This window comes from Balaenoptera physalus (assembly GCF_965194825.1).
Source record: "Balaenoptera physalus genome assembly, chromosome: 7".
Lineage (NCBI taxonomy): Eukaryota > Metazoa > Chordata > Mammalia > Artiodactyla > Balaenopteridae > Balaenoptera > Balaenoptera physalus.
In genome coordinates, this window is record NC_138886.1 from 14,218,177 (window position 1) to 14,242,932 (window position 24,756).

General features: G+C 44.4%; 1 protein-coding gene across 6 annotated transcripts in view; it reads left to right on the top strand.

The window, feature by feature from the left end:
* Nucleotides 1–24,756, top strand: part of CDK5RAP2 (CDK5 regulatory subunit associated protein 2) — a 190,285-nt gene that overhangs the window by 68,167 nt on the left and 97,362 nt on the right. For 5 of the 6 annotated variants that reach the window (XM_082470397.1, XM_082470402.1, XM_082470399.1 and 2 more), the window contains 2 exons: nucleotides 642–860; nucleotides 21,260–21,430. In XM_082470397.1, coding sequence (XP_082326523.1) covers nucleotides 642–860; nucleotides 21,260–21,430 — 390 coding nt within the window. The remainder of the gene's footprint in view (nucleotides 1–641; nucleotides 861–21,259; nucleotides 21,431–24,756) is intronic. The other variant, XM_082470400.1, reaches the window with a different exon arrangement.

Consider the following 24,756-nt stretch of genomic DNA (forward strand, 5'->3'; position numbering starts at 1 on the left):
CTGTATTAATGAAATAAACATGTTCTTGACACGTGTAGACCTCCGACTCTGCTGAACTTGTAGCCTCTTGAGGTGGTTATCGATTACCAGGCTGACTACTCCTTTTTCTCTAGATGACTGTGGGTTCATCTCTAACAGAGATGGACATTGCCAGTGCTTGAATCCATCTCTGCTTTTCAAATAAAATTCTTTATTTTCTATCTTTTAAAAATAACTTAATTAAATTGTTTTTTAAACTATTACAGAAATAACATGCTCACTAACCTTACAACATTTGAAAATACAGAGAAGTAAAGGAAAAAAAATCATCTGTATTCCCACCCTACTAAATACGGTTACTATTAACATTTTGTGCTTTTCTTTCTCATCTTTAAAAAAAAAATTTCTTTTACACAATAATTGTAGCCTTTTCCCCCTTAACATCACCGTCATAACATAAACACTACCCTGTGTTATTTCAAAACTTTCATATTATTTGTGCTGTGGGTCCTGAATGTTATGTTAATCTCCACCTCCCTCCACCCTCCCCCCGGCCCCCGACCAAAAAAAAAAAAACTGGTGAACAAGGAGCACCGATTTCTTAGTTTGTTTACCGAGCTGTGAAAATCAGCCCAGCTCCCCTTCCCCTCCTCTTCTTCTAGGGGTCTGAAGATTACGAGGCTGCTCTGTTAGAAAAGGCAGCCCTTTTGGCTGAGCTGCGCTCAGAAAACCTCACCAAGAGCACAGAGAACCACAGACTGCGTAGGAGCATTAAGAGAGCCACCCGGGAGCTGAGCGACCTGCAGCAGGAGAGGGAGAGACTGGAGAAGGAGCTGGGGGCAGCCCACCGAGAGAGGAGCAAGGGAGACCGCATCACCCACGTGAGTGCCGCTCGGCCCTCGAGACAGCGGGCAGGGCGCTTGGGCTGGCCGGGGCTCTTTGGCTGTCTTAGGGAGACAGATATTCATCGCCGAAAACTTAGAAAAACCGGAAGAATATAAAATATTTCACTCACCATCTCATCACCTAGAAATGACCAGTCTTAGCTATTTGATGTTCCGGTCCTTTTATTCTCTCTCTGTCTCTCTTTCTGTCACACACACGCACACACACACACGCGTGCACATTATTGGTGTCAAGCTGAAAATGCATTTTTGTATTCTGTTTCTTTTTCTTTTTTTCAATTCAGTGCTCTCCCTTTGGTGTGGGGCCGTCATGAATGTTCTTCAAAAACATGTTTTTTTGTGTGTGAACATAATGGTTCATCACTTGAATGTGCTACAGTTTATTTAACTAGTCCTTACTATAGGATGTTTAGTTCATTATATATATATATATATTTGCCTTATAACAAATGCTGCAGCAAACATCCTTGTACCTAAATATTTATCCGCTGATTATTTCCTGATAGAGGTATAATTACTGGGTCAAAGAGTATGAATATTTTAAAGACTATTTTATAGATACACCCAAATTGTTCTCCAGAAAGATTATACCACGTTTCCCTAGGTGAGAGTGATCTTTTTTTAAGACTACTCTATTTAGCACTGGATGTTAGTATTTAAGAAATTCTCTCTGAACTTGGTAGACAAAAAAGTTTATCTTCTACAGTTTCTGTTATGTTTAAACGTAAGTATTCAGCATCCTGAGGTCACATCCAGATCCACAGCCTCGGTGCAGTCGGGTAGCACAGGGACTGAGTCTGACTGATCGTTGACACTCAGGTTAAACGAGTTCCCTGCACGGGAGCCTGGGGTAGGCAGAGTCATTGGAGTAGAGAGCTCGAAGGAGAGCCCGCAGGTAGGTACCAGAGGTTAGTTCTCTGGTGGCTGCTGTTGGCAGGGACGGGACGTCAGGACCATAGTTTGAAATCCTAAGGCTGGCACTGACAAGAGGATTGAAATATAAATGTTTGTCTATTTTAACAGAAATTTTAATGAACATCAAGAGAGCAATAATGGAAACTTAGGAAAATAAGAAAATGTCACCTATAATTCCACCACCCTCATAAAGTAACTCTGTTTTTCAGTATCACCCTTTAGTCCTGGTGCATTTGGGGCCCCAGTCCAATCGGAGGCTAAATACTGTTGTGTATTCTTTGATCACTTTCTCTCTCATGGCCATCTCCCCGTGTTGTGTAGGCGCCAGAGCAGTCATGCTGAATGATGCATACGCTTCATTGAATAGATTTCACACGATTTACTTAATAATTGCCTGCTCTCTTGGACATTTTGGCTGTTTAAATAATGCCACAGTGAACATCTTTGGGCATAAAGGCATTTTTTTTTTTTTCTTGAAATCCCAAGGATAGATTCTGAGGAGTGAGATTACTGGGTCAGGTGGTACAAATATTTTATACTAGTTAATCATGCTGCCAAATTATTTGTCCAAAGGGCTGGCCCAGTTTATGATGCCACCAGCAGCATTGGCATTTACCAGTTTATTGCATGTTATTAAAAGACCTGTTTCATATTTATTCAGTGTTACTGAACACCAGATGTATCTAGTTGAGATGCTGATGGAAATACATGGCATGAGCCCTGAATGTTTTATTTTTTCCTTAAGGGAGGTGAAAATGTTACACGTGACAAAATGCAAAGCAGTGTAAAACCCAGAGCTAATTCATGCAGCTGACATAGTCAGTGCGAAAGATCCTTGTGGGACAGAGTAGTCAGGGAAACCTTCTAGAGGAGATGACACTTAAGTTGAGTGAGCGGTGTGAGGTCTGAGTCGTGTGCCTCTGTGGATGAGGTAAAGAAAAGACTGGCCAGAGGGTCCTTCTATAGAGGTCAGTTTTCATAACCAGTTCTTAGATCCTTCACTGTTGGGTAACATTTTTTTTTTTTTCAGTTTAGTTTGTCCCCTCCATCCCCCTGTAGCATATAAAAATATTTATTCAATAGAAATTGGATTCGGATGACACACACACACACACACACACACACACACACACACACACACCCACACCTAGGTGTATAAAATACGTAATTGTTTCTTTACATTATAACTTACACTTGAAATGGCTTTATAACATTACATCAAGTGGATACGCTGTAATTTATTTACCAATCCCTCTATTGTCAGACAATGTTGGTTCCATAATTCACTTATTCATGAAAACCCTAGTGCTTCTAAAAGATTTTGGACTGCTGTTGATGAGAAGATTTATTCCTAAGTAACATGCATACGTCTTCATAAGGAAGCAAGGAATGCTTGGCAAGGAATGGAAGGGGCATGTGACAGTGAGAGGGAGAGACTGGAGTGAAGTTTACTACGGGTGAGTTTTTTTTTTTTTGCTGGGGACAGAAACCCAGCTTTAAGTAACTTAGGCAGAAAGGGGAATGCATTGCCTTGGGTAACTAAATGGCTGGAAGGACAGGGGTGACAGAACTCTGCCGGGACCGAGTCTGTGTCTCTCTGAGAGCTGGCTTCTCTTTCTTGCGTCCTCTTACTCCAGCTCCAAGTGGTTGGACCCACCATTGCCAGCCCTGCTGGGATCACAGCTCCGCAGTTTAGTACATGAGATGAAGGAGGACTCTCACACCCCACTACCCCTGTCGTCCCCTGGTCGGGGGGGCCAGATGGCTGAGGTATCGAGAGGCCCAACTTGGGTCACATGCTCATTCTTTGTCAGAAGTGTGTGTGTGTGTGTGTGTGTGGTTGTGCGTGCGTGTGCGTGTGTGTGTGTGTGTGTGTGTGTGAGCTCGTGTATCATCACTGGCAGCTTCCCCTAGAACCACATGTTCGGAGGGAGTGAGCAGTTATCCAGAGAAGGCGCTGCTTTGCTTCAGGGCAGTGGGCACCAAAATAGCAGCTGTGCCTCTGGATGCTCACCTCAGGTGAGCGTGCCTGTGACTCAGGGCTTCCTAGTGTCTCATCACGGCTGCTTTTCTACATTGAGTCATGCATGTTTCTGACAAGACGATCTGGCCGTGGTTTCTTTCTTTTTGAGCATGTATTGCATCACAACGCTATCTCTGCTTACCTTCTGGTTTTATCCTAAGAATTTGACTGTGTCCATATCATGAGCATGCTTTGCACCCGATCTTGGGGGCACTGGCCTGTTCAGGGTCTGGGGAAACCTGCTGGGGGTGACTTTGCCTCATGGTGCTAGGACGCATGCAGAGGTAGAGTGTAACCCACCAGCCTTGCATGGCTTATCAGCTGGTTCTGGTAACTAGGCTCTTTAACTAGAGCCTCCCACTCACCAGCTGCTATTGCTGTTGCTTTTGGATTGAAAGAAAGAAAACCCCAGGCCTCTTGGTGGCCTCTGTGTCTGGCTTGGCAATGGAAAGGACTCCATTCATGCCTTCAGCCACATGGAACGCTTTGTGCAGGCCCTCAGCTCCGCCGGGGGACAGTTCCGGGACGGAGGTAGGAACAGAGTAACCACGGGAGCACAGAGCAGGATCGGAGAAGGCGCCCCGGGAAAGTGACTGTCGAACTGGTTCTGAAGTGTGAGTTGAAGGTTACGAGCTAGGCGAGGCAGAGGAGAGTTTCCTGTAGGAGGTGAAGGTACACAGATGTGAGAGAGTATGGTGTTTGGGGGAAGAAGAGTTTGGGGCTGTAGTGAAGGGTGGCTTTAACCTAGAGAGAGGTTGAATTGTAGAGGGCCTTGGATACAGAGTTTGGGAGTGTGGACTTGACCTACAGGCAGTGGGGCCCCTGTCGAGGGGGAGTTAAGCAGAGGGTTGTTGCAGTTTAGAGAGACTTGTCTGATGGAGGCCTGGAGAATGGGTTGGCTGCGGAGAGCCCGGAGACAAGAAGATGAGAAAAGGCACGTGACGTGTGTCAGGCTCCGTGAGGTCGGGGATAGAGGGGAAAGAGGAAGGACCTGCTCCTCTGTAATGGAGCCACTCAGGTGTGGCTTCTGGGCTGCCTGGGTGCGTACTAAAGCTCCCCTCCAGGACTCGGGAACACTCAGCATTTACTCAAACTTCACTGCATCCCACAGGCAGGGCTGCAAAACACCGGTAAGAAAATGTGTTCCAAACACTGGTCTTTTTCTCAGTCCACATTCAGCTCAATCCTCAACACCACCCTCTGTTAATGAAAACTGCTGTTACAGAGTGACATAAATAAAGCGGGTACGATTTCTTAGGTGTATTCTTCTTCGGTGTACTTTACAGTGAATCCAAGGACTGCCTGTCTTCCCCTTGGTGCTCACAACCCTGTGATTGGGCATACAAAAGGTTTTTCCCATTTTACAGATTAATCAGAGCCTCAGAATTTTTTTTTTCTTTAATAAATTTATTTATTTATTAATTTTTCGCTGCGTTGGGTCTTCGTTGCCGTGCGCGGGCTTTCTCTAGTTGTGATGAGCCGGGGCTACTCTGCATTGAGGTGCACAGGCTTCTCATTGCGGCGGCTTTTCTTGTGGAGCACGGGCTCTAGGCGCACAGGCTTCAGTAGTTGCAGCACGTGGGCTCAGTAGTTGTGGCTCGCGGGCTCTCGAGCGCAGGCTTAGTAGTTGTGGCGCACGGGCTTAGTTGCTCTGTGACATGTGGGATCTTCCCCGACCAGGGCTCGAACCCATGTCCCCGGCATTGGCAGGCGGATTCTTAACCACTGCGCCACCAGGGAAGCCCCGGAGCCTCAGAATTTAAATGGCTTGATCATGGTCACATAGAAAGTGATAAATATGTGACATGGATCCAAGTCTGTGGACTCTCAATTTCAGGACTTTGCCTAAGATACCACGCTGAGGCTATGCCAAACAATATTTATGTTAAGAATATCGTGCTTTTAGCAAAAAGGAAGATTGATACAATTTCAGCTTTTCAGCGGACTACGATAATGCATTTTCAAGACTGCCCAACTTGAAGTATTTTGGTTATTTGAAGCTTTCAGACTTGTAATTTCTTTCTTTCTGTGTTTCAAAAACATTTTCAGAGGTTTATGGAAAGTCATAAAATTAAACGAGATTAAAGGCATTAGGGTCACGGAGCAATAAGGGTGACCAGTGAAATGGAGGCAGGTGAGTGAGGAGAAGTGCCACTTATGAGGGCTGTCACAGCGCTGAAGAGGGGGACTTAAAATCCAGCTGGGGCTCCTGGCAGCAAAAGTAAAAAGGGAAATTCAGTTACAAGGTCTCCGGTGTCTATAAGAAGAACACGTTAAGATAAAGGGACAGCTTTTGCTGGCACTGAGGCCTGAGGGAAGTATTGCCTCTGGTGGGTTTTTATAAAGAGTTCTCTGAGCAGTATACAGACTCTTCGACAATACCCCATTCAGTAGAAGCAATTTTGCACAGGGCCAGATCAATGTCATCCAAGTCGGTTAAGCTTGTAAGTATTAAGGTTTTCAGTCCCCAGGACTCTGTCTAGCTGTTTCCCATTATTCCCGTTTCTTGGACAAGAATTTCAAAATAAGTGGGAAATACTGCAGCCCTGTTGAGAGATGATCCCCAACTCAAAGCCTTTGCAGTGGTCCCCTGTCAAGCAGTATGGGCTTTTGTAGCATTCCCTGAATTCTTTCTGATGGCAAGCCAGCCTCTCTTGGATGTGATCAAACCATCCTTTGCTCATGCCAAAAACATGTATTGCCGTCTCATTGTGCCTGCTCTTAAGCATTTTGGAGGGAGACAATGCCTGTCTGAAAATGCAGCTTGGATCCGAGGCATCTGAATTCACTGTGTCTGATGGTGCGTGAACACTGAGACGTTCGGCTGTGAGAGTCAGTTCTTTGTTTGTTTGTTTGTTTTAATTGCCTGTGATTGCAGTGACCTAGTAGTGCCAGGCAACTCAGCATGTGTGGTAATTTGCAGTTTGCTCATTTGTTTATTCAAGGGACATTGATTGAGCACTTGCAGTGGTGCAGGCACTGTGGTAGGCTCGGGTGAATCCAAGCTTTGGCTTCTACCTCGTAGTCTTTTACGAAAAGAAAGGTCGAAAAGTGAGGGTCTCATGGATAGATTCCCTTTATTGTGTTATACCTCCTTGCCACCAGAGGGACCCACATCCCTTCAAAGAAATTCAGGAGGCCTTTGCAAAAAACAAACAAAAACCCCCAGTATTCCCAAGTCGGTGTCCTAACTGTGATGTTTAAAATGTCCTAGCTTCTGTGGCCTAACAGGAATGCCGCTTGGATTCTCACATCCTTGCCCTCACGTCTCTGGCTTCGATACCTTGTTTGGCTCCAGAGACTCAAAGCACTTCTGTGTGTGTGTGTGTGTGTGTGTGTGTGTGTGTGTGTGTGTGTGTGTGTGTGTGTGTGTGTGTGTGTGTGTGTGTGTTTGGTGGAGGGTGATAGAGGTAAATCTTGGTTTTAGATTTGCTGTCTCTGGTTCAGGCGTTCTGTGTGCTGCTCGGGGTGGGTGCGGGGAGGAGAGGAGCAAGTGATAGTCTTTTTCTTCTCCTTTATACGCACCGTTTATTAGACACTGGTTTAGCCTATTCCCCAGACTGTCTCATAACGCTCTCATCTGTTACGAGACCTGTCACCCACTACTCTGACGAGTGTGTGCTTCAGTACCTGCGCCCTTCGCTCTGTGGGGATGCATTTGCTGGCTACAGCCCAAAGATCTAATTAAAGTTGTACCCGTCACCCAGCTGGCTAATCCTGTGTGCTTTGACAGGAGCGGGTTTAATTTCAGGGTGGCTCAGCCTGAACCCCTCGGGTTCTCACATGTGTTTGTTGACGGATAGCTCCAGATGAGGTTGCGACAGCATTCAGGACATCTTTTGGTGAACCGTCATCAAAACCTGGCATTTGGAGACAGCGTCTGTAGGCTGTAGGCTAGTTGGTTTAGGGCTAAGACCACAGACCTGAGGTAGTGTGATTTTTACCAAGGGTCAAAGCTCCCCCCGCCCTTTTTCTTAAGGTCAGGTGTAAAGATTTTGAGTCGGTATCCTTGTAGAATGTGCAGTTTAAATGACCTGTGTGGGAGAAGTTTTGTCTTTGCAAATTCCAGTTTCTCTTAAGAGAGGCACAATGCAGAGACTTGGGAGTCAGACCGGATTTGAATCCCGGTTCCATCGCTTGCTAGCAGTGGGGCTGGGAACCAGCTACTTTGCCTCTGCAGACTGTGGTGTCCATTTCTTGTCAGAAAATCAGACATCAGTTGTGAGGGTTCTGTGAGATAAAGTATAGCACTTAGCGTTACACCTGGCGCATCATAAGTGATCAATAAATAGTAGCTGTTTTGTTGATGGTGATGACGTCACTGCCTTGGGTGCTAGAAACTTAGCAGTTTAGTGGGTATGTTTGGGACAGGGGAAAACAGTGCCGGACTTGGGTTGGAATCTCAGCGTCAGCAGGTGCTTAACTCTGAGCTTCCAAGCCAGTTACTTAATTTTTCTAAACTAATGTTTACTCCCCTAAAATGGGGTTGATGATATCTAATTTAGGATTAAATAAATGGATAATAAAATTTAATGCAGGGGTAAATGCCCACTGTGGTTCCTGGCTCACAGAGCGCGATGCTCATTACATTAGATTCCTTCTTTTCTTTCCTCTTTTCCTGCTTTTAATGGTGTGGCAGGTGCTGTCTCAAGACTTGGGGTGACACGGCCCAGCCCACTAGACTCTCTAACAGGCGCTGCTGACTAATGAATGTGTTCTGCCTTTTCACCATTCCAGGCAACAAAGCTGTAAATTTCTTCGTTGATCAGCACTCACCTCTCCTCTGAAGAAAGTGCTTGTCTGTTCCTTTTCAACCGATTAATCCCTCTAGGAAGGGCGTCAGAACCCTTTTCGAGTGACAGACCCTGGGGTGTGAGTGCCTCCTGCGTGGGCCTGCTGGGGAAGCTGGTTTAGAAGGCTGTTCCCATCACTTTTCACAGGGAATTGCTATCGTCTCTCTGGGGTGCAAACAGAGAGGCCTTCCCTTATCTCTGGTTCTTCCTTCATAATATCTGTGCTAGGCTCTGTCCTGGGCACTGAGAGTACAGGACTGAATCAAGTCAGACACAGTCTCTGAAGGAATCTAGTAGAGAAATATAATAGAAACGCAGACAAGAGCTAATTAAAGTATAGCACGATGAGTGCTGATAGAGGGATGGCCCAAGTGCTTTGGGAGCACAGAGAATGCAGCTGTGCTGAGAGAGGTGCTGGGGAGGGGGAGGCAGGCTTCACAGAAGAGGTGGGTTTGAGCTGAGACCCGAAAGATAAGTAGCAGTTTGCCTGGGGGTAAGGGGAACAGGAGGTGGAAATGCATTCCTGGTAGAGGGAAGGCCTGTGCAAAGGCTGGGGCATGAATGAGCCTGGCACAGGGGGAGCGGGGAGGGGGCTGGAGGAGAGGGCAGGTGTGTTCTGCTGCATCGTTCAGGTGGGCTTTTAGAGACGTGTGGTGCCTCGCCTGCTGCCTGACAGCTGGGCCTCGACCCCTGCGCAGCTTGAGCTTCCCCGCCTTTGTCCGTTCGTTCTTCCCCAGCTTCCTGGTGGAGCCAACACGGAGCTCCCTGCTCAGAACTGCACCGCTCGCAGCCAGTACCACGCATGTTTGTTGGTCTCTTTGGCAAGGACTGTCTCATTTCAGTGGTTTCTGTTTATTTATATTTTGAGCATATGAATTCTTTGTTCAAATGAACTCTTCTGGAGAGAAAACATAGAAAAGTGGCGCTGCTCAGGGTGGGGTGAGGTGAGGTAGGAGGCCTGGGAGCCCCTCTCTCCCCACCTCGTCCCGCTCCTGCCTCAGCCCCCAGGAGCCACGAGGCTCCACAGAGCGTGGCTGGAACGCCAGTATCTCCTGCTAATTCTGGAGATTCTTACATCACTGAGTGTCTGTACCTCATTAAGATTTTGGAGAAGTTTCCTTTGTATATTTAAAGGTAACCACTGAGCACTTTGACAAGCTTTCTCACAGTGAAACCTGATAAGATGGAAATTTGATGGATGAGAACCTTCTCATTCTCCATCTGGCTAGAGATAAAACAAACCAGCTGCCTGGAGAAGGAAGTGTGAGGGCCTGGCTTTTCATTTCTAACGTGATTCTAAGATTACAGGGATATTTTATTTTTCGTACAGCCCACTTTAAAAAAAAAAAAACAAAACTGCCCTAAGAGAGCTCTGATATGCAAAGGCAACGCTCAGCTCAGTGCTGGCCCAGAGTGTGCCTGGGGATCTTCAAGGAATATGGCCCATTTGGGTGGAAATTGAGGCAGCTCAGTTCATGGCATCATGCAGACTTGCTGGGGCCACTCTCACTTTAAAGCAAGATGGTGACCTGGTGTAGGATAGGGGTCTTCAAACTTTTTCCCCTTGTCTCTTTGTTCAGAAGCAAATAAACAGATGTACGTAAGGGAGCTCTGCAGATTCCTGCATTAAAACCAAATATAAATTTTCATGCTTTTCCCCAGCCAACCGACTCAGTTTCTGGAGGAAGGCCCGGGAACGTGTAGTTAGATGATGCTGATAGCCGGCCAGGCTTGGGCATTGCTAATCCGAGGGCTTCGCAAGCTCGGTTTGAAAAACCACTAGTTTAGTAAAAAGAACACAGATAGACCTGGCTTTAAATCCTGATTCCACCACTTTTTACTTTGGTTAAGTTGCTTGAGCTCTCTGAACTGCAGTTTCCTGATTGGTAAAATGGGTGTAATCAGAACCTCTACTTCGTAGGGCTGCTGTGAGAGGTGGATGAGGTGTGATGGATGTAAAGTGCCCAGCACTCTCCGAGATGCTGTAGAGGTTTATAGAAAAAAGTGGTGGGTAGCATTTTGGGAGGATGATTGCTGAGGGCCAGAGTAATCAGGGAGGGCCTTGTTCGAAGGGATGGCCCTTGGATTGGCCCTTGTAAGATAAGCGTGCTGTCTCCAGGCAGAATTGGGGAGATGTTATTATTTTGTTTCCAGATGGAGGGGACGGGGTGGAGGCAGGTGGGGGCCTGGAGCGCTGATGGAGCAGTTGGGTGAGATAAGGCTAGATAGAAGGTAAGCTGGAGCCGCTGGAGGGAGCCCACCGGAGGGAGCCCAGAGTGACTGCTTGTTAGGTAGCTCCGTCCTGCAGTAGTTAACTCAGAGTCCCTGAAGGGTTCTGGGCAGAGATGTAATGATCAAAGGAATGCATGTGGTTTGGTGGGTGAACGCAGAGTCAGGAGAGCACTTAGACAGCGGTTGCCGTCGACCAGATGGGAGCCACGTGCTGAAGAAGGCAGTGCGGTGGGCTGGAGGGAGGGAGGGGATACTTCTCTCTCTGCCCCCAGTGCTTCAGCTTCGCCCGTCCTCCCTTCTAATGCCTCCTCCAGGGAGGAGGAGGGGCTGATCTGCTTAATCAGAGTCCGGGAGATTCATGGGGCCGTCCTTGCTCATGGGTTACTGGACCTTAAGAACCCAGCTTCTGGATTCTTCTGCTTTCCTGCTGCAGACCTAGCCGGGCTTGGCCCTTGCTGGGCCGGCTGACGTCCTCATTTCCCCAGTCGTCTTCTTTTTCCACTTCTGCCTCTACTTGAGTAAGAGGACTCGGACGGCTCCCTTAAGCTGCATATCCCCTCCCTGTTCCCCCCTGCCCCTGCCCCCACCCCCCAAAAAATAAACAGCCCTCAATTTTATTAGAAAGCTCTACTCTGGATATGAGATTGTCCAGACTTGTACTTTGCTTTTCAGTCTGCAATTGTTTCTTACGTTCAGTGCCTCTGAGAACTCTGGGCGTGTGGGGAGGGCAGTAGGAGTGGATGGCAGGGCAGGACCTGGGCACTCGTGGCCGTGTGGAAGCATCAGAGCCTCACTCTTCATCTCTCACGGGCTCTGTGTGGAGGCTGCGCTGGACCTTCAGGCCTGGGCCTCCTGTTGGATGAGGAGGTGTGTGTGAGAGGCCGGGGGAAGAGCTGAACCTTGGATGGCGATGCTGTGCCCAGCCGAGGAAGCGTGGGAGGCGAGGCCATTCTGGAGCGGGGGTGGGGGGTGGGGGCTGTAGGGAGAGGCGGAGGTGACACAGTATCGTCTCCTGGGCACCAGCTTCTGTGCCGGGCACCCATCTCTCAATTAACCCTCCAAGGATGCTAGGAATCTATATTAGTATCTCCGTTTACTGCAAAGGAAACAAAGATTTAAGTTAGCCATCTCTGGCCGCACAGCTAGTTAGCAGTAGAGCCAGGATTCAAGGCTAAGTCTGCCTGTCTTCACAGCCCAGAAATATTGAAGGAGGTTTGGGGAAACCACCCAAGTTTATCAATTTTCGTTTCTGATTGTTTTGCTCAGGCGAGACATGCCGTTTCCATACCTCCCCTAAACATTTATTATAACCCTGCTGGTGCCAGGCCCATGAGCCCATCAGCTGTCTCTGTGTTGCCATGGCAGCCACTCCACCTCAAGGCCACCTTGGCACACATTTCCCCCCTCCCTGCAGTGGTCCTTTGACTTCAAGCCTTCTCCGACTGCTCTTCATGTGAGGTCCGAGATCCTTGGTCCTGCCTCGTTCATTAGCTGGTTTAGTCCATCCGTCCCGAGTCCTTGAGAAACTATAAAGTTAGCTCCGGGGAGTGGATGATTGACCAGTGGAAGCCCGTGTCGCAGGGTGGTTTTATACTTTCTTTGGTTTTACCAGTAGTGCCGCTGAATGGGAAGAGCACAGAATGTGAGGTCAAACTGACTTGGGTTTGAATTTCAGCACGAGAACTTTCTTGTTGTAAAGCTTTGTGAAAATCTTTTAGTCTCTACAAGCCCTAGGTTCCTCTCTGTAAACACAGGACTAATAATACTTACTGTGTAGGCAGTTTTAAGAGTTAGCGATGTTTTATGTAAAAATGCCTTGGCCCTGGTAAATAGTAGTTCTGTTACTAAGCTTATAATAAGAGAAACAGTTTGTACTCTTTGGTGTCCTGACTTTCCTTGAACTCCTGATTTATGCTGAGAGCGCTCTACCCCCCAAAATGTACAAATGAACAAATTTCCATGGACTCCCAGGGACCTGTTCAGTGGCCCTCAGGTTAAGAACCCCCCAATCTGGAGGTATGACAAAACTACACGTCCTTGGTGGGATCCTGGAACAGGTACGTTGTTTTCACGTTGTCAGCTCTATTAGGTTGAGGGATATATGAGGGAGAAAAGCAACAACATAGTGGCTTTTATCACTTAAAACATGTAAGAAGTTGTTAACCTAGGTTGCTGAATTAAAAAAAAAAACAAAAAACAAACAAGAACTGGAGAATGGAATAAACGATTGCCGAACACACGCACATACACAAAAACTTGACCAGACGTCAAAATACGGGTCTGATAGGTGTTTTATAAAGGAGGGAACTGAATCTGGGAAATGATGTAAGTGGACCTGTAATTACTGTGCACATGAGCAGTGTATACTTTTTACTTAGCATAATACACATTTTAAAATTAAAAAGTAGACAGGATCTTTCTAGGATGGCAGGTGAATTTATTGTGAATTTAAAGATGTACCTAAGTGGCTTAACAAAAGATTTCATGGTCCCTTTCTCAGCAGTGTTCAGGGGGAGGTTTGTTTAAAAGCAAGTGTCAGATGACCATTGAGTGGATTGGGATCATTGCATTAGTGGCTGATAACGAAGAAATCCAAACCCTTGTCATTGTGTGGAAGTGAACTGAGAGGCTTGGAATCAGACAGGTGCTGTCCCTTAGTGACTGTGGTTTTGGGAGAATTACTTTACCTATCTGGAGCTGTTTCCTCGTTCATAAAATGGGAGCAGTCCCATCTACCTCCTTCGTTTATTCAGTCATCCAACAAATATTTACTGAGTGCTGTTTTGGTTATCTATTGCTACATAACAAATTACCCCTGAACTTGGTGTCTCAAAACATTACCATTTTATTATATCTCATGATTTTGTGGCTTGAGGGTTTGGGCAGGGCTCAGCTGGGCGATTTTCTGCTCCTCATGGCCCAGGTCACTCATGGCATTCAGCTGGTGGATGGGCTGGTCTGGAGGATCCATAACTCTCCACTCACATGTCTGCTGCCTTTTGGGGGACGGCTGGAAAGCTGACACAGCTGGCATTGTCAACTGGAGCACCTGTGTGTGGCCTCTCCAGCATAGCAGCATTGGGGTAGTCGTGCTTTTTGGGTGGTGACTCATAGTTCCAAGAGACACGAGTTGGAGGCTGCCGGTTTCTTAAACCCTGGACCCAGAAACTGGCTTAGTGTCACTTCTGCCATATTCTATTGGTCATGGTAGTCACCGCACTGCCCAGACTTAATAGGAGGGGACACAGACGCCACACCTTTCAGTGGGAAGGTCAAAGAATTTATGGCTATCTTAAATCTGCCATGAGTGCCTACTATGTGCCAGGGACCATTCTAGGTGCTGGAGATACAACAGTAAACAAAATACACAAAAATCCCTGCTTTCATGGAGCTTACATCCTGGTAGGGGAGACTACAACCAAAACATACACATAATTAAACACCGTATTAGCAGATGCTATGAGGAAGAATAATGAAGGGAAGGGCTATGGGGAGTGAGGTTGCGGTGGGACTCGTGGTGGTTATTTCAGGTGGGACGGGCTTGGGAAGACTGGACTGAGAAGTTGACATCTGAGCTCAGACTTGATGGAAGTGAGGGAGCAGCCTTGGGGAATTTTCCAGGCAGAGGAGCAAGTAGAAGAGCCTTGAGCTGGGAGTGTATGTGGCATGTAAGAGAGACGGCAAGAAAGCTGGGGTTGCCAGAGCGGAACAAGTGAGGGGAGAGCAGCAGGAGAAGAGGTCGGCGAGGTAGTGGGGGTCCAGGTGGAGTAAAGCCTTGCAGGCCACGTGGGTTGCGAAGGTTACGTGGGTTAATGTGATTTGACATACCGCAGCTTTTCTTACCAATAGAACCCAGGTGTGGGCGGTCCCAGGTGTGGGCGGTCCCGGGTGTGGGCGGTCCCGGGTGTGGGCGGTCCCACGCTACTGCCCACCAGCCATGGCTGCTCCTCTGCGCTTGCGCACGTCTTCCTTCGGACTAGGACAGCTCCTAAGCGGTCAGGAAGGCAGAACGATCACGAAACGTTCATCATCTGCCTGTTCTCTGGTAGCATTAGTAAGACAGATGGACTTTGTCCCGGTGGCCTTTCTGATGTCGGGGGACTGTGAGAGAGTGTGCGAGTGTGTGTGTGCTTGTGTACGCTCACCGTGGGCGATTCTTGAGAGATCGGCTTTTCCGTAGAACCGTCCTCGAAACTATTTTCATGAATGGCTGAAGACAGTTTGCACAAGGGGAAATCCAGATAGTCAGATATATCAACGCTGATGGTGGGGGCCATCAAAGACATGCGCATTCAAACTCTTGTGAAGGACCACTTGATACCAATTCAATTAGCAAAGATTTAAGAAAATAGCAGTGCTGGTGAGGTTGTGGTGAAGCAAGAAACTTAGGCATTGTTGGTGGCATTTCAGCCACTGTCTTTTGGGAAGAAAGTGAATTCTTTTGTAGAGAGAATCCTCGAACCATGCTTACTATTATTACTCTTTGGCCTAGTAATTCCACTCTTGGAGATTTAGCCTAAGAAAACAAACCAGAAGTTAGAAAAAACCTGTTTTATGCACAGAGCTATTCTTTGCTCTATTACCCATAAGAGTAGACAGAGACGGTGGGGAAATAGGAGAGGCAGGATACTCTCATTAAAATGGATAGATAGGAAGATTGTGTGGTATCTTCACTCAGCATCACCTGGTGACCTCATCTAGCCTTTCTCCTGGACTCAGAGGAGGAGAGCCACGTTGTAAGCTCAGGCGCAGCAGCTCCGTGGACCTCCGTCTTTTGTACTTCTTTTTTTTAAACAATTATTTTCAGGACGTTATACTCTTAAACTTTTCTTTTTAACTTTAAAGATTTTTTCTTTATGTGTCATCATTGTTTAACTGGTGTGTGCTCTTTGTAGCTCATGGTGTAATGGAATAAAGTAACATTTTTGGGAAAAAATCCAAACCAAAGTTAAAATTGTATAAAAATTATGGCTGCAGATGGACAAGGGCTGACAGGAACGTCTGCAGTGGGAAAATGGCTTAATTTGTTGGCCCAACTGTATTGTGGGAGAATGTTTTTATTCTTTAGCTTTAGAATTCTGTTACTGTTGCCTTAGTATTATTTGTGTAATAAGATCTTCTTTCCTCCCTTTAGAATTGAATTTCTATTTACATTTATAATTCATGATAGGTTCTTGGTCCCCTTGTTTTGGATTAAAGGCTTAGGACAATCTTATCATCATCTGTTTGCCCAAGAAAAAAAGTAACATTTAATTTTTGAAGTGGTTTCTCTCTTTTTAAAAAATGTTACTTTAAAAATGTTTACTTTATCCACCATTATGAATGTGGTCTATACTTAGTATAAAATATTTTGATAATTGAAAAGATCACCCATAATCATGCGTTTTGGTAATTTCTTTCAGGTTTTTAATCATTGCTTTAAAAAAAAGTACTTATTAAAGAAAAACGCAAATGCACAGAAAAGGAGAGAGGATAGTACATTGACCCTCTGGTACTTGTCGCCCAGCTCAGCGCTCATAAACTCATAGCCAACCTTGTTTCATCTATAGCCTCCTCCCAACTCCCTCACTTTCAACGCTCAAGTATTTTATGCAATTCCCAGGCATATTATTTCGTCGGTTTTTCAGTATGTTAAAAAAAAAAATTTTTTTTCCATTTCAAGAAGATTAATAATTTCTTAATATTACCAACTAGCCAATTAATGTTTAGATTTCCCTGTCTTATTTAAAAATTGTTTTAAACAGTTTGTTCAAATCATGATCTAGATGTTGTACTGATTGATAAGTCTCTTTTTTAAAAAGTTTTACTTTTGAAATAATTTTAGACATAAAGATTCGAAATAATAACAGAGTTCCCATATATCCTTCGTCCTGCTTCCCCAATGTTCACATTTTACATAACTATGGAACACTCAACAGAATCAGGAGATTAACACTGATACAATATTGTTATCTGCAGACTGTATTTGAGTTTTGCCAGTTCTCCCATTGATGCCCCTTTTCTGGTCCAGGATCCACATTGCCTTTAATTGTCATGTCTCCTTAATTTTGTCTAATCTGGGACAGTTGCTCAAGTCATTGTCTTTTGTGACCTTGACTCCTTTGAAGAGTACTGATCAGTTATCTTGTTACTGTCCCTCAATTTGGGCTTGTCTGATGTTTCTCTCGTGATTAGATTGAGGTTATACATTTTTGGCAAGAATAGCATAGACGAGATATGTCACATCTGGAGGTGCATAATGTCAATCCGTCTTATTTCTGGTGCAGTTAGTGTTGGTCACTTGGTTAAGGTGGGGGTCTCCTGGGTTTCTCCACAGTAAAGTTACTGTTCTCCATTTGTGATAAGTATTTTGGGGGGAAATACTTTGACACTATGTAAATGTCTTGTTTCTCCTCATACTTTTAAGAATCTTATTGATGACCCTTACCTACAACAGTCATTACTGTGGTGTTTGCTTAGTGGTGATTTTCCATCATTCCTTCTACACTTATTAGTTGTAATTCTACTGTAACGAAGGGCTGCCCCTTCTCCTGCAGTTATTTATTATATAGTTGTTTATATCAGTATGGACTCATGGATATTTGTTCTATTCTGTAGGTCGTTAAGCCGTTAACTATCGTGTTTTATTTTCTTGTTCAGATTGACCCAGATATGGCCATTGGGAACTCCTTCAAATTGATTCCTGTGTCTTTAACATTTCTTGAGCACTTCCACACTTGTTAGGGTCACAGGATGTCCTGGACTCTTCTTGTATTTTCCCTAACCCAATCTTGGAATCAGCCATTTCTCTAAGGATCTCTGGTTTCTTTTATTGGAGAATGATATTTAGGAACCAAGATCTGAATGACAGGTATCCTCATTACTACTGGGGTGTCAGTACTTCTAAGCCTTGGCAGTAGACAGAGCTTGAAAATATGTTTGCATACATACACATACATATCTGTATTTATTTCTATGCCCATCTCTGTTTGTGAGCGAGTGTGTGTGTGTGTGTGTGTGTGTGTATTAAGAAAGGGAAGCTAGAATGAACTCAGAATGAATCAGTAGAATCAGTATGAATTTGTGAGTTCACAATAGCCTTCCCTAACTTTCTTAATTATTATTATTATTATTATTTTTAAAATTTATTTATTTATTTTTGGCTGTGTTAGGTGTCCGTTGCTGCGTGTAGGCTCTCTCTAGTTGCGGTGAGCAGGGGCCACTCCTTGTTGCTCTGCACAGGCTTCTCATTGCGGTGGCCTCTCCCGCCGTGGAGCATGGGCTCTAGGCGCACGGGCCTCAGCAGTTGTGGCGTGCGGGCTTCAGTAGTTGCAGCACATGGGCCCAGCAGCTGTGGCTCGCGGGCTCTAGAGCACGGGCTCAGTAGTTGTGGCTCGCGGGCTCTAGAGCACAGGCTCAGCAGTTGTGGTGCACAGGCCCAGCTGCTCCGCAGCCCGTGGGATCCTCCCGGACCAGGGCTCAAACCCATGTCCCCTGTATTAGCAGGCGGATTCTTAACCACTGCGCCACCAGGGATGCCCCTTAATTATTATTTAATCTACAGGTTCTCTCTCCATTTTTTTCTTTGAAATTTATTTGTTGAATAAGTTGGGTCATTTGTCCTTTATTGTTTTCCACATTCTGGATTTTGCTGATTGTATTTTTGTAATGTCATTCAACTTGTTTCTCTGCTGACTTTTATTTCTAGTAAATTGGAAGTTAGATAAGGTGCACGATCAAATTCAGGTTTATTTTTTTGGCAAGATTACATCATAGGTGGTCCTTTGTACTTCCAACAGGAGGTACATTGTATCTGATAGTCCCTGTTTTTGTGATGTTACTAGCCATTGATGATTGTTTGCAAAATGGTGATAATTTAATTTCATCATTCCTTCTTCTTTTATAGCTGTATACTTGTATGAAGAAAAATTTGTTTTTCATCATCTATTTAGTTACTCTGGGGTGTAGTTCATACAAGAAAGACAATGGAAGAATTCCCTAAAATCTTCCAAAGGTGACTGTATTAGTTTCCTATTGCTGCTGTAACAAATCACCACACCCTTGGCTGCTTACCAACACAAACCTACCCTGTAGTTCTGGAAGTCAGAAATCTGAAATGGGTCTTAACCATGGCAGGGCTGTGTTCCTTCTGAAGGCTCCAGGAGAAGATCCATTTCCTTGCTTTTTCCAGCTTCTAGAGGCTGTCTGCACATCTGGACCCGTGACCCCCATCCATCTTCAAAGCCAGCAATGGCTGGTGGAGTCTTTTTCGTTCTTCCCTCTTCCACTTTTAAGGATCTTTGTGATTATATTGGGCCCACCTGGATAATCTCTCTATTTCAAGGACAGCTGATGAGCAACCTCCATTCCATCTTCAAATTTTATTACCCTTTGCCATGTAATTCAGCCTAGTCAGAGATTCTGGGGATTAGGATGTGAACATCTTTGTGGGGGCCATAATTCTGCCTATCACAGTGACCAAAAGGTTTTTTATTTTTAAATTATTATGAACTCATAGCTTTTTTAACATTTTTGACGTATTTTAATTCATTGTCATTATCCTTGGTATTCTAATTGTCCTATCTTTCGACAGTGAAAAAGCTTATCCGAGTTGATTCCTGAGTTCTTTGGACGTGAACGTGTAGTCTTTGACAGCTTCCTTCCTTTCTGACATGATAAGATGTCTGGGCTCATACTATATACCCTTGCCCCAGGCCTGGAATCATCCCTTTCTATAAGGCAAACTCTGGTGTGATTTAGAATCACCTGGAGGGCTTATTAAAACACAGATTGTTGGGCCCTCCCTCCCTCCCTTCAGCGTTTCTGATTTAATAGGTGTGGGTTGGGGCCCAGTGATTTGCATTTGCGGTTCCCAGGGGCTGCTGCTAACTCTGTTGTAGGGGCTACACTTTGAGAACCACTGTTTTAAAGAACCCTGTTGTGTTTTTGTTTTTGGTGAGCGATGACATTTAGAGACTACAGCCTGCATGCTAGGGAGGATACTGATTGTAGGCTTTTTCAGTGAAAGGAAAGAAATAACAAAACGTAAGTTCATATTCGTATTTCCAATTCAAATTTGGAATTACATGTTTTAACTTCTTCTATATTTGTATTTGTTTTCTCTGAGGCTTGGTTCTTATGATAGTGATAATTACTTATTTAATAAATATGTATATATTTATACACACACAGTTTCAGAGTAACAATACGAATATTATTTCCTGCAACATGATTACTGAAAACGGTTTACGATTTTTGCAGCAGACCCTTTGACACTGGAGAAATATCCCACTAGGGGTGTACAAATTAATCTGCTTTTACGTTACTGAAATCATTCCTCTCTGGTTGGTTAACCAGTCAGCTTGATACACAGTTAAATTCTTTTTCTGTTTCTTTTGCTTTTAGTTTTAGGAGATTATTTTATTTTTAAAATAATTATCAAAACATTTAAACAGTTTCACTGGCACATCTGTAAAATGAGTTGACTCTCTCCTGTACCTTGTTCTCTCCTTTTCCATATAGGCAGCCATTATTTATGGTTAAATAAATGGCAGTATGCTAGACATACTTCTTTTTTCTCTTGGGGTCCACACCACCCTCCACCCCACACGCCCACCTGAGCAGTATATTTAGAAGATTACTTGAGGGCGGGATATTTGTAGAGTACTCATTCCTTTTCCTTTATAGCTTCAGAGTGCCCCACTGTGAGAATGCACCAGAGTTTGTTCCTCCATGGGTGGACATCTGGGTTGTTTCCAGCCTTTTGCTGTTATGAATAGTGCTTCAATATTATAAATAGTACAGATTTTGAGGTAGTTAAAAAATCACACTGTATACTGTTTGTTTTCTGTTTTTTTCCTTAACATTATAACATGAGCATTTTCCATGTTATTATAAATGTCATTTTTTAAGACAGTTTTTTTTTTCTGATTATGAAAGTAATACAGACTTACTTAGAGATTTTAGAAACTCAGAAAAATGAAAATCAATGCAGAGTCACCCATAATCCCTCTACTTGGGGATGCTGTCATTATTTTGGTGTGTTTCCCTATAGCCTTGACAACATTTTGTGTAACCGCTTAGAAAACAATCAGCATCGTATTACATAGTATCCTGCTTTGTTTTTACTAATAATTGTGATTTTTTTTTATACCATATGCTTTTTATAATTAATTCTCTGTTGCTAGACATTTAGTTTCTTTCTGGTTTTTCAGTATTGTTAATAATTTTGTGATACATGTCTGTGCATGAAGCTTTCCCCAAATTTATTATTCTTAAAAGTTGGTTTTTATAAGACTTTAAATGAGAAGGAAGCTCACGTTTGTTAAATATATCTGTTTAGCTTGCTCTCTTACAGCAGTAAGGTAAACAGGGGAAAGATTACCTTGAAATTTTTGTCAAGTAAATTCCATTCTTTCTTTTTCTTCTGGTAGGACCTTAGAAATGAAGTTGAGAAATTACGCAATGAAGTGAATGAAAGAGAGAAAGCAGTGGAGAATCGTTACAAGAGTCTTTTGAATGAAAGTAATAAAAAATTGCACAGTCAAGAGCAAGTGATCAGAAGTTTAACAGAAAGTGCCAGTCAGAAGGACTTGTTGCTTCAGGTACCACAACATTTTTTCTTTTGTATTTAAATATTTTGACTTCGGCATAGGTTGTTTTTGTTTTGCTTTGTTTTTTAAACTTTTTTACAGAATGCTTATAAAAAGGTTAAGGCTGGGCAAAAAAAGAGTGTGGTCTTCACTGTTATATATCGGAGCGCTGTAGAGCTTTCTTTATGTCATTTGGACCTCAGCCACCAGGGAGGTAAGTTTGGAGAAATGAAAGCTTCGAGAAGAGAAGGGAGTTGTCCTGGGTCACGTGACTAGTAAATGGCAGGGCCTGATTCAGGCCCCGGCCTGCTTTGCTCTAGCGCCAGCCTTCTTCTGCTGCGGTACTGGCTTTCCTTTGTGCCATGCTCTCTCACTCCTCTGTACTTTTCTTCTATCTGTTCCTTTTTTGTCTTGGACTACCCTTATCATTTGATGGTATATTGGAGTTTTGATTCAGCTCAGAATTACAGGTAACCATGATGGAGTGAACATGCATGTTTAACACTGCTTCCTCCTGAAGCCTCATTAATGTGACGGTGAAGGGGTGAAAAGGTATAAACGCACAGGACCAGGAGAATGGGAATGGTGGAAGGGCAGGTTGCTGTCTGAATGATAAGTGGTAACTGCATAGGATTCAGCTTTCTCCCCTCTGCTTCATGCCTTGGGGATGAAAAGCCAACAAGAAGAAGCTGATTAGTCCTACAGAACCCAGAAAGGCTCAGTGGGCAGTGGGGGTACCTGGTACCTTTGTCAGCAACAGAGGTTGCTGGAATGCTGGGCAGTTAGGTGGCCTTATTGTCCCCAGCAGTATATGGGAGGTTTACTCTGTGGGGACCTTAAACCAGAGAAGCTCTGGCCTGGGGTCACCAGGTGCAGCTGAAAACAGGAGTGGATCCCTCAGTGAGAAGGAGTGGAAGTGTGCGTACCAGCACGGAGAGTCCTCTGTGGACCGAGAAGACTGAAAGATGCTGACTGACAGTAGGGGGTCCTTCAACAAAACAGCCGAGTCCCCGCCTGATCACCTCACAGTGAGGCTGCCTCTGATGTACCTTTTCCACGCTCACAGAGCTTCTGGACACTTCTACCCTTAAAGATACGTGGGTGGCCCGAATTCCCCAAACAGGATAAAAGCGTCTAAGAGGAAAGACAAAGACAGAACAAAGCTACGTAGAGGAAACAGAAACAGTGGAGGCGGAGAAGAAAACTAGAGAGCTTTTCAAAAAACTCAGTACTGTAACATCTTCAGATAAGAAATGAGTTCGGGATCTGATAAAAAAGATATTTGGGAAAAAGAGGAATGACCTTATTGGAAATTTGAAGTATGATTACAGATATAAAAAGCCTAATAAAAGAGTTAGAAAAGTTGCACGAGAATCAAGTACATCTTCCAGAAAATATAGTTAAACACAGAAACAAACAAAAAGGTGAGCAAATGAGAGAAGAAAGATAAGAAAATCAGAGGCTCGAGTCAAGGGCTCCAATATATGATGAACAAAAGTTCCAGAAAGATAGAAGAGGCAAAGCAGAGGGAAGGGAAAGTTCAAAGTAATAGGAGAAAACTTTTCAGAATGCAAGGGCAGATATCTCTACCTTGAAAGGGCCTGCTCTGTTTCTGGCACGGTGAATGAAGAAAGACCTCTATCTCAATTTCACAATCCTGTGTCATTGTGAAATTTCAGAACACAGGCAAAGAGAGGATCTGAAAGGCTTCCAGAGAGAGGAAAATAATAGGTCCCATACAAAGGACCCAGACCCGAAATGACATCAGAATTCTCAGCAGCGACACTGGAAGCCAGGAGACAGGAGAGCAGTGCTTTCAGAGTTTTGAGGAAAAGTGGTTTCCGATCCAGCATTCTGTAGTCAGCCAAGCTGGCAGCAAGAATGAGGGCAGAATAAAGGCAATTTCAGATATTTGATGCCTAAAATCATCTGCCTCCATGTGCTCTTTGCAGGAAACTGCTGGAGGACGAGTCCGTACAAATGAGGAAGTAACACAGAATGGGATCCAGAAAGTAGGGAATTCACCTGGGATGTGGGGAAGGGAGATCCCAGCCACTTACGTAGAAGCCCGGATTTGAGCCGTTGAGGGAGGGCTTAGTTGGGATTTTTTTCAAGAAACTGAAATAGAGCCCATCATTAACCTGATGTGTCTTGACTCCATGTAGAAGAATTTATAAGTTTGGAGATAAATTAACACTAAGTATATAATTTAGTTTTATGAAATAAGTAAACGGAACAAAACAGTTGTTGCTAATTCCAAGAAAAGCAAGGAATTAAACACGAACGGAAATGTCACCACGGAACACCATTCGGCTGGGCTGTGGACAGTATGTGCGTGGCCATAATCACGTAAATGCAGAATGTTGATTTAACCAAAATCGTGATGTAACTATTACGAAAAGCGTTGGGGGGGTAGATGATGTGAGAGCTACGTCCTTAAACTTCTCTGACAGGAACCAGTTAATAAAATCTAACCTTAGGAAATCAAGCAATGTGAGCGTAGGAGCATAATGTAGAAACGTGGAAGTAAATAACAGAAATCAGTAGAGTCAAAAGCTGGTTTTTTCTGCAAGTGGGACTCAGAGGTGAGAAGTGGAGAGCTAGGGGCGGCTGTTCCCTTCTAAGCCTTGTGGGCCCGTTTGTTAATGTGTATGTGTAGTTGGACTTCTAAGAAATAGAAATGAAAACTGTAACTCAAGCACAGCTGTGTGATGGTAATTTCTAGAATCTCTGTTTTGGTTATTTGATTCCCAGTGCTCCCTGTAACAGTTCAATGGGTTTTTACAAAAAATTGCTTCCACTTTCTTGTTTGTACTTTCAGCTTTTTTAGAAATGTTTGACATGATGAATTAATTCTGATGGGTGGTTAGGAATGAGTTGAGGTTCTCACCCTTAATTTCCCACAGAGAGTGGACGGACACCTAGTTCAGGAGGTACCAGGTTTTAAATAGTTAGGAATAGATTCTGTGCTTGAATTTGGCCAAAAGACCAGAGAAGTGGTTTCCAGGCTTGTAGTATCGTTGGATGTCACCTCTTCTGAAGGGGTTGGTGAAGCGGGCTGTATTGTGTCTCATCGTGAAGGAGGAGCTTTCACCTGTGACCAGACCCCCAAAGTCGTTGCAGTCTTGCCGTTTTCTTCCTGGAAGTCAAATCTCCTCGTAGATACAGACGGTTCAAGTTTTGTGAAATTTGTAATGTTTCGGGAGCACCTAGACTTTGTTGGGTTTTGATACACAGTCCCTCTAATCACTGCACTAACCCTGTAGCATGGGAAACAGACTCAGAAATCACACCCTGGCCAAGGAGGACCCAGGATTGGAGCCTGGGTCGTGGGGCCA